Source organism: Bos grunniens, chromosome 10, assembly GCF_055505025.1.
Source record: "Bos grunniens cultivar Pamir isolate PY7600 chromosome 10, Bosgru_T2T1.0, whole genome shotgun sequence".
NCBI lineage: Eukaryota > Metazoa > Chordata > Mammalia > Artiodactyla > Bovidae > Bos > Bos grunniens.
Genome location: NC_141174.1, coordinates 80,065,420 through 80,080,733, shown reverse-complemented (window position 1 = coordinate 80,080,733; position 15,314 = coordinate 80,065,420). Strand labels below are relative to the sequence as shown.

Sequence of the window (15,314 nt, the reverse complement as noted above, 5' to 3'; positions counted from 1 at the left end):
CAGAGAAGATTAACCAAAGAATGAGCTTAATGGGTAACTCTGGACTGTTCGGAACATCAGACCTACCTGGTTTTACTTGTAACATTGTCCCCTGCCCAAAGGTGAGTCTTCCTGTGTTTCCTGAGTCACACTGTAATGCTCTACTTTACAAAAACTGTAAAAGGAGATCCTTTCCTCCCTCCAGCAACCTGATCTAGTAATAATAACTAATATTTATTGGAGACTTACTATGTGTCACTGCATGCAAGGCCCTTGGTCAGTATTAACTCTCTTAATCTCATAACAATGCAGTGATATAGGTACTGTTCTTATTTCCACTTAACAGATGAAAAAATGAGGCATAAAGAGATTAGGTTATCTGCCCGAAGTCACACATCTAGCAAGTAGCAGAGTTAGGGTTTACCCAGGCAGTTTGATTCCAAAACTCACCTATAGTGGCTAAACCTTTCATTGGCCTTAAAAAAATTCTGGGTTCCCCTTTAAAGTGTGCATCCCCGTAACACTGACTAAATAGTTAGCTCATCGATCTTAATAAAGGTACCCTGAGAAGGTTCTCCTGAAAGTCTTACATTTCATAAACTTAGCATTAAAACTGGTTCAATACGTATATCCTCTCCCTTCATTTTGGCATAGCAATTGACATTTCCCATTTTTTCTTGCAACCCATGACTTACATTTAGAGTTGCAAAGGTAAGGGTGACCTTCTCCCTGGAGAGTCTTATCAAGTTAACACACAGAAGCTCATTTAGAAATTCATTAACGCCTCTATCAAAGATGTCTTTCCCAAATCCTCTGAGCTCACTGTATCACCCCCGCTCCTCTCCCCACAGCTCCAGCCTGGAGCTCCAGAAATTCCCTGGGAGCTAGCCAAAGCCACAGCAAACACTGCTGGGAACCAGTCTGGTTGTACAAGGCACAATTCTGAGCAGGGTGGGTGGTCCCTAAGATGTTTCTGAAGAGTCTTGGAGAGAAGAACTCTTCAAGAGACCAGAATTAGGATGAAACCAACTTCTTTCCCTGTTGCTTCTAGTAAATCTACCATAAGACTGTGAGCCAAAGAGAACTGAGAGATGCAGAAATCACATGGTAGGTTTGAGTCATGCTGGATAATCCATACTAGGGAGATGCTCTCCAGGGAGGCCACTGGGAAGACCCTGAGTTCTGAGAGTTCCCAGCAGCACTGGAGTTACCTTTGGCTGGAGGCTAACAGAATTCACTGATGGCCTGCGATGATGTTGGTATAGTGTAGACTAAGGAGGCTGTGATACATGACGTGTAGTTTCACCTCGTCTAACTTTTGATGCTTCCTGATGGCTATTTTGAAATGGGCCACCTGTTTGCTCTGTAAGACAACAGTCAAACACTCCAATTGCTTTCCCACCAGGCACATCTGAACTGTTCTATCTAGGTATTTTGATTGAGAGGTAGGCGAGGACTCAGCTTGGGTGGACAAGAGAAGAACACTACTCATTACTGCACATTTAAAACTGTCTCTCTAAAGAGGAGACAGTTTCTCAGATACTTCAAACTACAGAGACAGGTTTGAGAGAGTTAATTTGAAGACTCACTTGGATTTACTGCCAGACTTGTCCCCAGTCCCCAAATCAGCTTACGGTTGTTGCCAGTATTACACAGTCATGGAAAGCTTTACAGAAACCAACCAGGCCAGTGTGTACCAGGAAATCCCTTTCAATCCCCAAATCTAGCCAGCGTGCTCCTCCAGCTGGGATCCTGGCCAAAGAAGCAGTGGGGAAGACTGCTCATAATCGTGGCCAGTTTACAGCATGGTTGGGACACAAAGGCTGTTCTGAGGTTACATATTTCATCCCCCAACCTCCAGACCAAGCTGTCCTCTCACCAGCCCAGCAAGACATGGCAAAATCCTCACAAAGTTGCTGGAGAAGGTTCTCCCACTCCAGTGCTCAACCGTCCCTGAGTTCAACCCAGACTCTCTGATGCAAATGGTTAAGACAAAAAGGACAAAGAATCTGTTATCCTCCAGCTTATTTGTTTCTGTTCCAGAGAATTACCTATGTGCCCGTTTTCACAAGTACATATGGCATATATGTATGCTGTATCATCCTTAGGATTAATGGTTAGAAGTAACTTTAAAAACACTGGGTGGAGAAAGTCCTCAAATGAAGTTCAGTGCTATGGCTTCCTTTAGAAATCAGAACATTCATTATGGATTCAGCAGAGATACTCACGAGGTTTGACCATTAACCTTGTTCCCCCTCCAAATGTGAACATGTTGCCTGCATTATTATTCACACAGTGATCTTCAGCTCAGCAAAAACCTCCTGGAAACTGAACTAAGTTTTCCCTAAAGATCTTCTGGAAGAAGCGATACCATGAGCATGGAGAATATTAAGTAATTGTCACAGTAATAACCTGGCACAGAATCCTAGCTCCAGCTTGGAGTTCAGAACTGTTTCCACATTGGATGAATGGAAGCTATTCTTTCTAACTATTCTAAAGAAGGAATTTTCCCACAAAAGCCCAGAATACTTTCCCACAAAAGCCCAGACTGCCAAAATCCTAGCTATCCTCTGGTGCTTTAGATAATAATTCTCCTGAGGTTCTGAAGATCATATAACTCATTTGGACAAAGTAGGAACAGTTCCTATCCATGGCACCAAAGCAAAAGCAGTCAGAGATGCTGTCATCGCAATGGTAGAGACTGAGGGCAGCTGCCACTGCCCACCCAGCAAGAGGGGTGGGCACGTTGGTCCACCCTTTCAGGATGCTGGAGCCTGGCTCTGATGTCCAGGCTCTCGAACGTGTAAGGGGATTCCTGCCTTGTTCTCATTCCAAAAAACTAGAGACAGTTGCAGGCACTGGTCAGTGCTGGAGCTCACCCTTGACTCCAGCTCCAGACCTTTCATCCCCAGCTTGGACAATCAGCAGGAAAAGGACTTTCACTACTTTCTATCTTCGTCCTAGTGAAGACTTTTCCTTTCTTACTGTCCTTTTCCTGGGAGATAACACAAGCCAAGGACTAACCTAAAATCATTCTTTTACAGGTAGCTTCTCCTGTTTTGTCAAGGTGATCCTTTTGAACCTCTCTTAATTTTGAGGTAGCTTGAAGGAAAATCTGAGAATGATTTTACCTTTTACTTCCACTGTTGAGTATAGGGCAAAGTGTCCCCCTCACCCTTCCCCACCTCTGGGCACCGCGGTGGGGACCAGGGGCTTAACAACAAACAATCCGGAATGGACCCCTCCAGAGGGAAAACAAGAAATATACAGGAAATATTGCAGCCCATATATTCCTACTTGGGTTAAGTCAGTGTTGTTCTCCTCCAGAGAATGTCTTCCCTCCTCTCCACACCGGCTACAGAAGCATCTCCTTCCTTCCTACTTTGCTATTTGCCTGTTGGATCGCTTACCCAAGCCTCCGTCATTTTGAAGAAGGGATATAGTTTCTCAAGTTGTCCTGTGAAATGAAGTCTAGTGACACTTGTGCTGGGTCTTCTGGCTGAGAAACAATTTGTTTCATGTCTGCAAGTCTGCTTTCATTGGTGGGTCCGTGGAGTCTGATTTATGGACACCAGGTTCAGGTGTGGGCAATTGTAAGCATTCAGGGGAAGCAGGTGTCCAGTTTACCTGGAGCAGAGCATTTGAGAAAGGGAACAGCTGGAAAGAGATTTGGAGAACAGAAAGGGTCCAGGTTTTAGAGAGCCTGCTTTCCTGATGACTCAGACAGTAAAGAATCTGCCTGTAATGTAGGAGACTTGGGTTTGATCCCTGGGTCAGGAAGATCCCCTGGAGAAGGGAATGGCTACCCACTCCAGTATTCTTGCCTGGGGAATTCCATGCACAGAAGAGCCTGGTGGGCTACAGCCTTTGGGGTCGCATGAGTCGGACACGACTGAGAAATATCTTTCACTTAATTACTTAAGTCACAGGCTAAGAAGTGGACATGATGGTTTCTCAAAACACGAATGCCCAGATAAAGCATTGAACTGGATGAGGGGGAAAGGCATAAAGAGGGGTAGGAAAAGCAAGTGAAAAATGTGGAATGAGAGTACAATTTTGAAAAGAATTCCCGTGTTTAGAGGAATCTCTCAAAGTCTTAAGCCAATAAATATTTTCTAGTAATTAATATAATTCTTATGAAATTGGTGGTAAGTTCATGTTGGTGAGCCCCAAGCTCTCCTTCATCCCTCCTGTCCAGAGTGGAGGGACCCAGAATGGCCACTTCAGGCAGCTGCTATTTTTGCTTCCATAGTTTACAGCAAGTATTTCCCTTATGTTACCTTTGCCTCTCAGATACCAACAACATTTAAAATAATGTCTTCCCTGTAATACTCACTTGTTAAAACCTGCAGCCTAGTGCCCGCTCCAAAGACGTATTTGTAGTTTCCTGAGTCACAGTGCTATGTGGCTCTACATAAACCAACACAGGGTTCCCCTTTCCTTACAGTAGCTTTGGAGTCAATTAGCAAGATGTCGTATGCACTTTTTCCATGGGAAGGTTTTGCCCTCATGTTTTTCTAAAAGGGATTTACTTGGGATAACACCTCAGTTCATATTGAAGTCTTCTTGCTTTGGTTAGGTCTGGGCTTGCAAAACTTCCTCAGTCTCAGGCTATGTTTATCTTAAGCATGTTTATTAAGTAAAGAGGCTGTTTTAACAAACATGTCAAGATTTAAAGATCTAAATGATGGTTGAACCCTTTAAAGTACTCCCTTTAGGATCAGTTTATGGGCCACAGGTCATAACAATGACCTTATTTTACAGTCATACCTCATTTTTTGGAACCATGATAGTACCAGCAATTATTTTGAGTCCCTCCTTTATTTATAAGTCATGGCTCCAAAAGCTTTTTGCTTATTAATAAAAATAAAATTCGCCTTCAAAAGATAAAGCCGTCAAGGCTGCTACAGGAAGAATGTTCCAGGCCCTTTGAGGGCAGATTCAAAGGAGGAGGTGAGCAAAGCACAGGAGGGTGTGTGGGGGGACTGAAGTGTATGTCAGTGGCTTGACTGGGCCACTCATTTAAATGTACAAACTCTTATTTGTTAACAAATCAACCTGGTTACTTATTGTCACACCTGGTTCAGGCACAGAGGGTAGCTGACAAAATACCAGTGAAGTGTGAGATGGCAGGCATTTCTGCAAAGAGTGTGCCTGCATGGAAAGCACCTCGGTTTCTATAATTCTAACAGAAAAAGCCCAAACCCAAATCCCAGAGCGCTGAACTCTGCAAGGGTGGAGATAGCGTATACATTTTCAACACTGCTTGTTGTAATATATCTCTCCTCCCTTCTCCCTGACAGCTTCACAACTCAGATAAACACCCTGCTTTATCACAGGCAATCCAGTGGCCACAGGGAGGCTTCCAGAGTACAGGGGTCCTCTGTCCCTCCCGCAGAGTGGACTCAGCCAGGCTGGATGATGGGAGAAATCTGTGTGGGGAACTCCTTTGTCCCCGGAGTGAAGGAGGGGGCTGTCCACTGACATGACCCATTGAGGGCCGTCCTCACACCAGAGAAAGTTGGATTGTTCCACTGTTCTCTCAGCAGAGGAAAGCCACTAGAAGCTTGTAACTCCTGCTGCCCACCCCTCACACCAGCCCTCAGTCCACCTGCCGGATTTTCCAATCCCACCAGGTGACACAGCATAAGTGCAACCAGCCCCTCAGTGCTTATCTGTTAAGGACACGCTTCTGTGGCCACACGCTGCTCTTGGTAGCCTCCCTTTTCACTGGTTTGTTTCTGTTTCTATCACCAAGCTTTTCTGCCTCTTATCTCTGCTTTTTCCCCAAAGCCTCAACGTGCTTTGTGGACCTTCAAGAAACACTGACTATGGTATTAATACAATTTATCAAACTGTCCATAGGACTGATAACTAAATTCAGCCTCCAGGGAAACATGTATTCATATCTTACTCACACATCCGACATAGTTAACAACTGCATGCTAAACGAAGCAATTAAATTCAGCTGCGTTTCAACAGGTCCCTTTGGATGGCTCTCCAGAAAGGATAAGGAATTAACCACAAGAACTCACCGGGTGTGACCAGCACTGAGGTGCCTTGGCCAAAGTGGAGCGCGTAGCCGGCATTGAGTTCCACAGTGCACCTTCCCTAAACAAAAACCCCTCTCTTCCTCATGGGACCTCCCCTCTTCTCCTCCATTAAATCCAATGTCTAAACACCCATCACCCTGCAGTCACACAGATTGTGGGTCTCCCTGGGCCCTCTTCCAGGAGACCATTGCTGAGAAGGTCGCTCACTCACCACAGTGAGGTGGGCGATCGCTCCTGAGAAGCGCCAACCTGGGGAGGGGGCCCTGTTACACATTGTGAAACCCTGTGTCCAGCAGAGGCCAGGCCTGTCTGAACTGAGGACAGCCAGGGGCCTGGACCAGGGCAGCTCTGTGGGCTCATGGCTGAAGGGCGGCTACATTTCTTCTCATTCTCTCTGGATTGCACTTTAGTTGCACTCATTGATTAGTCTCTGAAATCCCCCAACACTTACTTGGTTTAACAGAGACCATAGTGCCTTTTCCAAAGATGAGCTGTCCTTGGCCGCTGCCAACATTCACACAGTCATATGGGACCTTACAATTACCAGTAGATGGGAAGGATTCAGGGGAAGACAGAATATGGGAGACCACTTGCCCTCTAGTGAAAGTCTCACTGCTTTGCAGCCTCAACTCCTAGTACCTTGGCAGGGATAGGACATGTCTCTAAAAATAACAGCTGGCTGTGCAGATAGATCTGAGCTTGATCTTAAACCCCCAGTTTTGCTCCCAGAACACTGAGTTCTGATGGCTGACTCATGCCTGAGACACGTGGAACAATCTCAAGGTCAGGCAGAGATATGCCATCTAGCACGGGGGTCAGAGAGTGGCTATTTTGGGGACTCGGGACCATGCCACTTTCATAGTTCTTACAAAGAATAACAATGACCATAAAATCCAATAAAAACCCAACAAAGGAGCTGACTGTGCTCCTCTTGGAGAGAAGGAGGGGTCTTCTTGAGGAAAACCTGATTTCTGAGTTGTTTGGTTTTTTAAATTTGGGTTTTGCATGTTATCATTAGCATTTTTATATATCCAGAGCCAAGGAAGAAACCAACGAAAATTTCTACTTCTTCGTGACCTAATTCTTAGGATTGCTAGAACTCATCAAGAAACGGACTCCAACCAGCTCAGGTACAAAGAAACTAGGTGCATCTACCCCCTTGGGAGCAGCAGGGTCCCAATCCTGCTAAATTGCACAGAACAGCACTGCCTTTCAGACTGACCCGCTTCCCTCACTTACTTGGTTTTACCGTCAGTCTGGTCCCTGCTCCAAAGTGTAGGTTGTTGTTATTATTGCCACAGCAGTACACCCTCTAACAAAAACCTCCCACAGAAAGCTTGCAGCCAGGCTCCCAGTGTGGCAGGGGCAGGGGGCAGAGGCACCAACTGAGACCACAACACAACTGTCCCATTCTCCTCTCTCACAGGAATGGGGCCATTTGTCATGCTACTAGGCTGTGCAAGTGGGCACTTCTCAGCGCACTGAGCACAGCTAATCCAGAACCCAAATTGGCACTCTGAGACATAGCATCAGCTCTCTAACAGGTTCCCAAATTAGGTATAAACCCATGCCACAAACAAATCATGCCCAAACACATGATGTGTCTTCAGGGACCACTGTATATGAGTTACTGCCTGGTGGCATGCTTCAGATTGTTGATAATTTGCATCTTAATTATGGGTTCAAAATACTCAAACTGCTCATCTATATAATTTCACGTTAATTATCATGTAGTTATTTCATAATTGGTAAATAATGAAACACGGCAGTGTGTTGGGGGAGAGAGAGGGTTGGTATTTCATCAGGTTTTCAGAGGATCGAGTGTCTTACTCCACCAAGCGTCTAGCCCAACAATTACTCTCAGAAGTTGAGTGTGTAGGACATTAAGCAAATTTCCTGAGAGTCACTCAAAAACAGTCATTAGAAGGTCACTTTAGCCCACTTCCTCCAGTTTGCACATGTCACCCTTGAAAAGTTATCTGGAAGAGCAGGGCTCTCTACTCTCTATTTGAGAACCCTTTTCATTCTGTTGCTCAGAGTGACATAATCCTGGTGATAAATTCCCAAACCTGCTGCTCCAAAGAAAACACACAGAGTAACAAAGACTGAAAGAGCTTCAAGTAGGGAGAAGTCTGTTTTCACAGGTGGATAGGAAAGCCTCAGCAGTAGAAATAAAAACTAGCACAAATACTGATGGAATGCTGGTGCCTTCAGTGAGACCACCTCCCACTGCAACACAGGCAGGACTGCGTCCAGCTAGGATATCCCCTCCAGAGCACTCCTGTTTCAAAGGTTTCCCTGGTAGGTCAGCAGTAAAGAATATGCTGGCCAATGCAGGAGATGTGGAAGACACGGGTTCGATCCCTGGGTCAGGAAGATCTCCTGGAGAAGGAAACAGCGACCCACTCTAGTATTCTTGTCTGGGAAATCCCATGGAGAGTGGAGCCTGGCAGCCTATAGTCCATAGGGTCCCAGAGTCGGACATGACTGAGCGACTGTACACACACACACAGTTGTTACCTTAAGGTTCCTGTTACCTACCAAGGGTGACCTGAAGTCTCGTTCCAGTCCCAAATATGACTTTCCCGCCACTGCCCGTGTTACACTGTGAGATGCTCCATGACAGAAACCTGCTGCTGGTCTCCATCCTACACTCTGTTACTCAGAGCTCTCCCCATGGACAGGCTGCCCAGGCAAGCTCTTGGGGATCCCTTTTCATCCATCTCCCAAACTCTGCAGCGTTAACCCTAGGAGGGTGGTGGGGCTCTGGCCAGATACTACCTGTTGTGACCCTCTTTGACCTCAATTCATCATGGAGTGCTGGCTAGCTGATGAAGACTGAGAAGTTGTCAAGTTCAACTCCCCAGACGCTGGGAATTAACTCCTTGTCCTTTCCCTTTCTGGGTTTTATGTTAATGAATCTCTCTTGTCAGAATTTGATGAGAGATGGGACTCAGAAAGCAAATGATTAATAACTGTTCTAACTTAAGGTCCCTAAGTCAGGCGGAGAAGAGGGCATGAAGACAGAAAAGAAGAAACGATCAAACTTCTATCCACACAGCCTTGTCCACAACACCCATGAGAGTCATTTTCATTGCAAAGGTGCTGATAACAAAACGGTCGCTATATATTCATGCTTCAGTCCCAAAAGGTATCCTTTGTCTGCCAGAATCCAGAATCCCCAGTAATGGGGGTACACTCACAATAAGCAACCAGGACCCCCACCCCCCCAGACTATCCCCTTCCACATCTACACATCTCAAAAGTGCCTGTGGGCTTAGGACCTTGCTGATATGCCCATGGGACCAGAGGCTCATCAGCAAGGTCTGGGAATATTTCCATGCGGTCTGCATTAAGGTCCCCAGCTCTCAGGCACAAGCACTTACGGGGCTGGATGATGAGCTGAGTCCCTTTTCCAAAGATGAGTCTGTTACTTCCTCCTGTATTCACACCTCATGTCAACCCTTTACATAAATCTCTCTGCCAGAGACCCATGCCCTGAACCTCCAGAACTTCTAGCTACAGCTGCTCCAAAGCCCTCAAACACCAGGAACAGCTCACAGCCCTGCTGAAGCTGCTGGTCATTTCTTCCCCTCCCTTGTTGCTGTTGTAAAAACTCAAAAAACACATAACGAGATAAGGGGACTGGAGATGAGGGCAGGGACTGCCAGCACATGGCTACCAACTGCACTGCTGTCGATTTCTTCATGAGAGAGACAAGGTCACAAAACACGCCCCTGTCACGTAGGAGAAGATGGGGAGGACAGAGGCCCTCAGCCACAGACATTTAAAGGGGCTATGGTTTGTACATCTGGCATGTAAAACAGGACAATGCAAAAATTATGCTAGAACAAATGATAGGAAGAGACATAAATGTTCCACTTTCCTCTCAGACTTACTGGGCCTCACTGCTAAACGCGTCCCGGTCCCAAAAGTCAGCCTGTCTCCGCTGCCACTCTTCTCACTGTTGTAAGCAGCTTTACAGAAACGGGGCAGACATCTGTCACGAGTGTCACCTCACCAACTTGTCTGGCTGGCTTTCTCCTGACACCCTACAAACCAAGCAGTGTGCATCTTCCCTCACACCTCTCCAAGTCACAGGCTCAGGATGAATTTCTCAGCTCAAAACAACAGGTTAAGGTTTCTATCTGACAAGTCTAGACACCCAAACAGCAAGCAGTGCGGTCCTGCAGAGATGCTGACATTTAAAAAAAAATTTAAGTTCTATTTCAAACCTTAAAAAATTTAAGTTCTCTTTTAACATCAGTTAATTGGTGTGTTTAACTCTCTCAAAAGCAATGCATGGGAATTCTTTGAAAAATCAAAAAATTCTACAGTTTATAATAATATTAAGTTTATATAAAACCCCATGGTTACCTTTGGAGGAAACTAGGAAACCATTCAACATTCCCAAACTAGTAACTAAAAGGAAAGAACCAAGTGTGTACTCTTGCATTTCTTATAACTGCATGGGAATTCTTAAGTGAATCACATTAATAAAGTGTTTGTGTTGCACTGAGATTTCACTTTTTCTTCCTTAGAAACAAAAACTTCTAAACTCGAGTCTATTTGATTTGTTAGGAAACACAGGTTGGGATTAAGGTGGGCCAGAGCGCGTTTTATACTCACGAGGCTTGACTGTCAAAGTGGTTCCTGAGCCAAAGATCAGTGTGTTTCCAGAATTCACACAGCATCAAACTCCTCTACAAAAACAGCTCGTGGGTCTTAGCGTGTGGGGTGGCGTGGGAGTGAATGACTTGGTCTTGGAAACAGAACTCTTTCTCTCTGCGTGTAGGATGTGCTGGGTTTTGGCCAAGAAGCCAAAGATATTGGACTTATCACAGAAACTTCCAAATTTGACAAGTTCGATTGTGTATGGAGTTTCCCTTGTGTTTGCTCTTTGCTTCTTGGAGTAGGATAAATGCTACGACTTGACTCTTCTCTAGAAAGAACGAATGCTCCAAAGATTCAGTATTTCTTTTCTTCCAGTGCTTTTCTAACCCTCTAGCAGAATTTTCTTTCATCTCATTAATCCTAATCAGACTCCCCTGTTACAAATATTTCTACTCTGTTGTGATGTCCTCCAACTTCAAAACCCATAGCAACCACCAATCAGTAAAAATTTCTGGATGCATTGATTGGAAACAAACTCTTTGCAGCTGGCTTCCACATACAGTTTTTGAGTATTTGGGGCTCTGAGTTGATTTAGAACCACTCTGACTGTCCCCTGCTGGGGAAAGCACTTTTACTGAGTTGCTCTTGGTGGCACAGAGGAGAGTGACATTTTCACCGAGTGAGTTATGTTTTCACCTGGGGACAGTCCCCTCAACACTTCTGGCTACTGACCATCACTGCGTCCCCACAGCTCAGCTCTCTCACTGTCTTGCTTTGTAACTCTCTGAGCTCCCCTTCCCTAGATACAGAGCAGAGAGAGTACCACTCCTCTACCTTCTCCAGACAGAGAAGAAAAAGGCTTTGAAGCCTAAAGGTGCTTTATCCAGCCTAGCTGGGAGGTGCTTTATAATGTAATTTTCACTACAATAGTCTGAGCCATCCAAGTCCTCAGTACTCTTGCCTTTAATTTCTAATGCAGAAAAAAGAGAAAAATATTCCTCTAGGTAACTGAGTGGTTAAGACAGTTGAGAAATCCAGACTTGGGCAGGTTCCATCTATCCAGTTCTTGCCCTTCCAGTATTTGCAAGGTTGTCTTTTGTAACAAAGTCTACATGTTCAGATTTTCCACCACTTTAAATTTTAGATGTAAGAAATTTATTTGCCCCATGCTTTTCACATTACTGTACTCTGGTGTATATATCCAGGATTTATCTCATTCTTTCTATCTCTCTCTCATTTATCAACTATCAACTATCTACCATCTCAGACATAGTTTTTTGGGTTTTTTTTTGCAGTTAATTCTGTGCCTTATCCACGCTGTAACTTACTAAATGCTCGAGAATTGGTGATGGACAGGAAAGCCTGGCCTGCTGCAGTCCGTGGGTGGCAAAGAATCAGACATGACTGAGCAACTGAACTGTATTAAACTGAGATGTGCTGTCACACTGATAAACTCCACTGGGGGACAGCCCTCCTCCATGTTTTCCAAGTTTAACCTTCCACTTGGGATCAGAGCTCATTGTTCTGCCCTACCTAAGGCATCAGTTCTTAGCACCTTCCCAAATACCTTCACCATCTGCAAAGAGAAACACATTGGACTAGCTTTGTAAAATTATACTCTCCAACTTTCTGTCTGCCTGCTTCTCTGGGTCTCATGGTTTGCTTGTCATTTTGATAGCCTACGTTTCAACCATTTCGTCCAAATGACTGCAGTACTCAAAGTTCAAATTATCATACAAGATAAAAGTGGAGATGCAGTTATTCTGTCTGAATTCTCTTCACATGTCACATTAGCACATGATGGCAGCAGCAAAAACAGAATTGTGAATCATATTTTCAGCTTTGAATTAAATATTCAAGACTGGAGTTCCCCCCAGAAAATCAGATATTTGGCTGACACCCATCCCTACCATTTGTGAGAAAGGACAGGTAGAAATTCTTCTAAGCCTGCTCTATCGAGTGTGACCTCCAGAATCTCACATAGGTGACCTAAAAATTAAAGAATACCTGATTTCCTGACCAAGAATGAAGTACTTACTGGCTGTGATGGTGAGTCTAGTTCCTGTTCCAAAGTTTAATTGACCGCCTTGGTAGTTAGACACACAGTGTTCTAAGTCATTACAAAAACCAAGGCTCCGAGCTCTCCAAACCCTACTGTGCAGCCCCCATTTCTTCTGAACCCCCTTCTCCCAATACTTCACCATCAAAGCTGTCAGTGACCCCTCCATACCATTTCCTGCTGGACCAGCTGAGAGAAAGTGGAAAAAAGGCTATAATTAGGAGAGGCTTGACATGTGAGAATTGTTTTGATTTTTCTGCCAAGTTTTCTTCAGAGAGAGGACTAGACATCCCCTTTCTCTCTCCAGGTGCCATCAGTGAATTCCTCAGGTCTAAACATAGGATGAGTCTGGACAGCCTGCCATCTTTCTCATCCTTTCATACCATTCCATATTTCAGTTTTCTCTGAAGTCGCCTCTTTCCCCTCCTTTAGCCTCTGGGCCATTTTCTTTCAGTTGAAACTTGTCCCCCAGTCTCTGCTCCTGTGGCCTGTGGCCTGTGCTGTGACCGGCCATGCTTCTCTGGTCAGTGCAGGTGTGAGGGGCCAGCTGGTGGGGGTGGCCCAGCTGCAGGGGACACTGTCCCCCTCCTCCCAGGGGTGTCCAGGTGAGGGTTTATGTTCCCAAGCATGACTCACTCTTGGGGGTGGAGGGGGAGGGACTCTGCTCTGTTCCAGATAAAATTCTATCTAGTTTAGAGAATTAGGACAGGTAAGCCTGGCTTGCTGCAGTCCACGGGGTCCCAAAGAGTTGGACACGACTGAGCGACTGAACTGAACTGAGTTTAGAGAAACAGAGTAGCAGAACTTGATGATTTCTTTCTGGAAATTAAAGGGTTTGCTCAACACAATAGGGATGGAAATTTTTCTTTGACTTACTTGGAATGACTGTCAAACTTGTCCCTCTCCCAAAATAGTTCTGGCCGTAGCTGTTCCACTGTGATAGGAAGCTCAACAAAAACCAGGCAGAAGACAGAGCTGGTGCAGACACCTGGAGGCCCACCCGACAGAAAGACAGACAGACAGACAGACAGACAGACAATCTCTTGTCCTGTGCAGGCTCAGGGACCAGGGCATTAATGGAAAGGAGCTTCAGGGCTTAGAGCAGCTGTGACCATGAGGAGTGGTTGGAGGGACCGAGTCCTTCTGAGTGGGGGTTAAAGGGAAGGTTCAAGTGCTTTGTGGGCTGCTCGCTGTCTAGTTAAAGTTGTGGGCCCATTTGTTTTATGCGTGGACATTTAAAACATTCTTTTTCTTTGAAGATTTAATTTCTCTCCTGATGATCACATGATTCTGAAGCTCATTCTCATTAGGTCTCTTTATTACATCTTTTAACTCTGGGAAGGATTTTATTTCTTTGGGAAATTTTTGGAACAATTTCTTTTCTTGGAATTAACCCAGATGAAGCTCTGACCACTTGCTTTTTTCCAACCTACCTCACTTCCCTAACAGCCTATTACAGTGTCCATTGTTCACCCACCTGATCTTGTACCCCATGAGCAAGGAGAGGGTAGAGTGAGGAGAACACAGGTTAGTGACTTGTTTTTCAAATTGCCATGTTCAGGTCCAAGGTCTCTATGATACCTTTTAGGCACTAAACCCATATCTGCCATTCTTTGACCTCCTTTTCTGATCACAGTGAATACATCTGGATTCCCTTAGCTTTGTGTTTTCAACAACCATGCCACCAGCACAGTCATCTGAGCCCCATGCCTGTGGTAATTATCCCCGCCACCCTCCACAGGTAGAGTCACAGGCAAACTTACTTGGAATGACTGATAAGCTCGTCCCTTGCCCAAACATCAACTTGTAGGAGTTGTCACACAGCCATCGAACACTTTGCAATAACTGACAGGTGACTCTGTGATCTCAGACCCCAGTCTTTCTTGACGCCACTTCAAAAGGCATCTCAGGTAACTTCAGATGAGATATGGGGCCACAGTTAGGTCAGATTCTTTGGGGGATGGTAGAAAACTTGCTAGGAACATGTGCTTCTTCACCTTGGGGTCATTGCAACTTCTGACATGCTGATGATTTTAAAAACATCAGTGAGTTCTCTTATCGTCTTCTCCCTTCTCTGTCCTCACACATCACACCATGTCCCCATCTGCATCTCATTTCCATCTCTAAGCCCTGGTTTGGTGACACCAGGTCCTCAGGCACCACTGATCTGCCTTCCCCAAGACAGCATATATTCATAGGCTGCCGTGATTAAAGGACTGGAAATGCCAGCCTCTCAGAAGCTGAGACCTGGGCCTCTCGCTCTTGATCATTGGTCAATATGTTGTCCTCATTTGTCTGGCTAATGAAGAGCTGACCTTTCTAAGTGGATGCTTTTTTTGCTGAAATGACAACTGCCAAAGAGCTAACAACAAAAGCAGAGCTCCGAAGGCGGTGTTGCCCTTTCAGACCCCTTTGGCATATTTCAGTCAAAGGGTTCCCAGGCTCAAATGTCATCCTCTCAGTTTCAGCTCCCACAATACTAGGCTTGGAGAAATTCAACAAAAATTGGGGAATATTGGTCCAACCTGCCCCCTGTTCAGTAGACCTAGGCTCTTCTTGGAGGCATCTTGCACATTCAAGATGGTCATAACAATCCAAGATTCAGTTTT

General features: G+C 45.2%; 1 gene segment (V, D, J or C); it reads right to left on the bottom strand.

The window, feature by feature from the left end:
- LOC147365092 (T-cell receptor alpha chain constant-like) overlaps nucleotides 1-14,940 on the bottom strand; it is a 63,235-nt gene extending 48,295 nt beyond the window's left edge. The window contains 1 exon segment of the C gene segment in view: nucleotides 14,469-14,940. Within this exon segment, the coding sequence occupies nucleotides 14,469-14,505 (37 nt within the window).
- Between the last annotated feature and the right edge of the window lie 374 nt (nucleotides 14,941-15,314).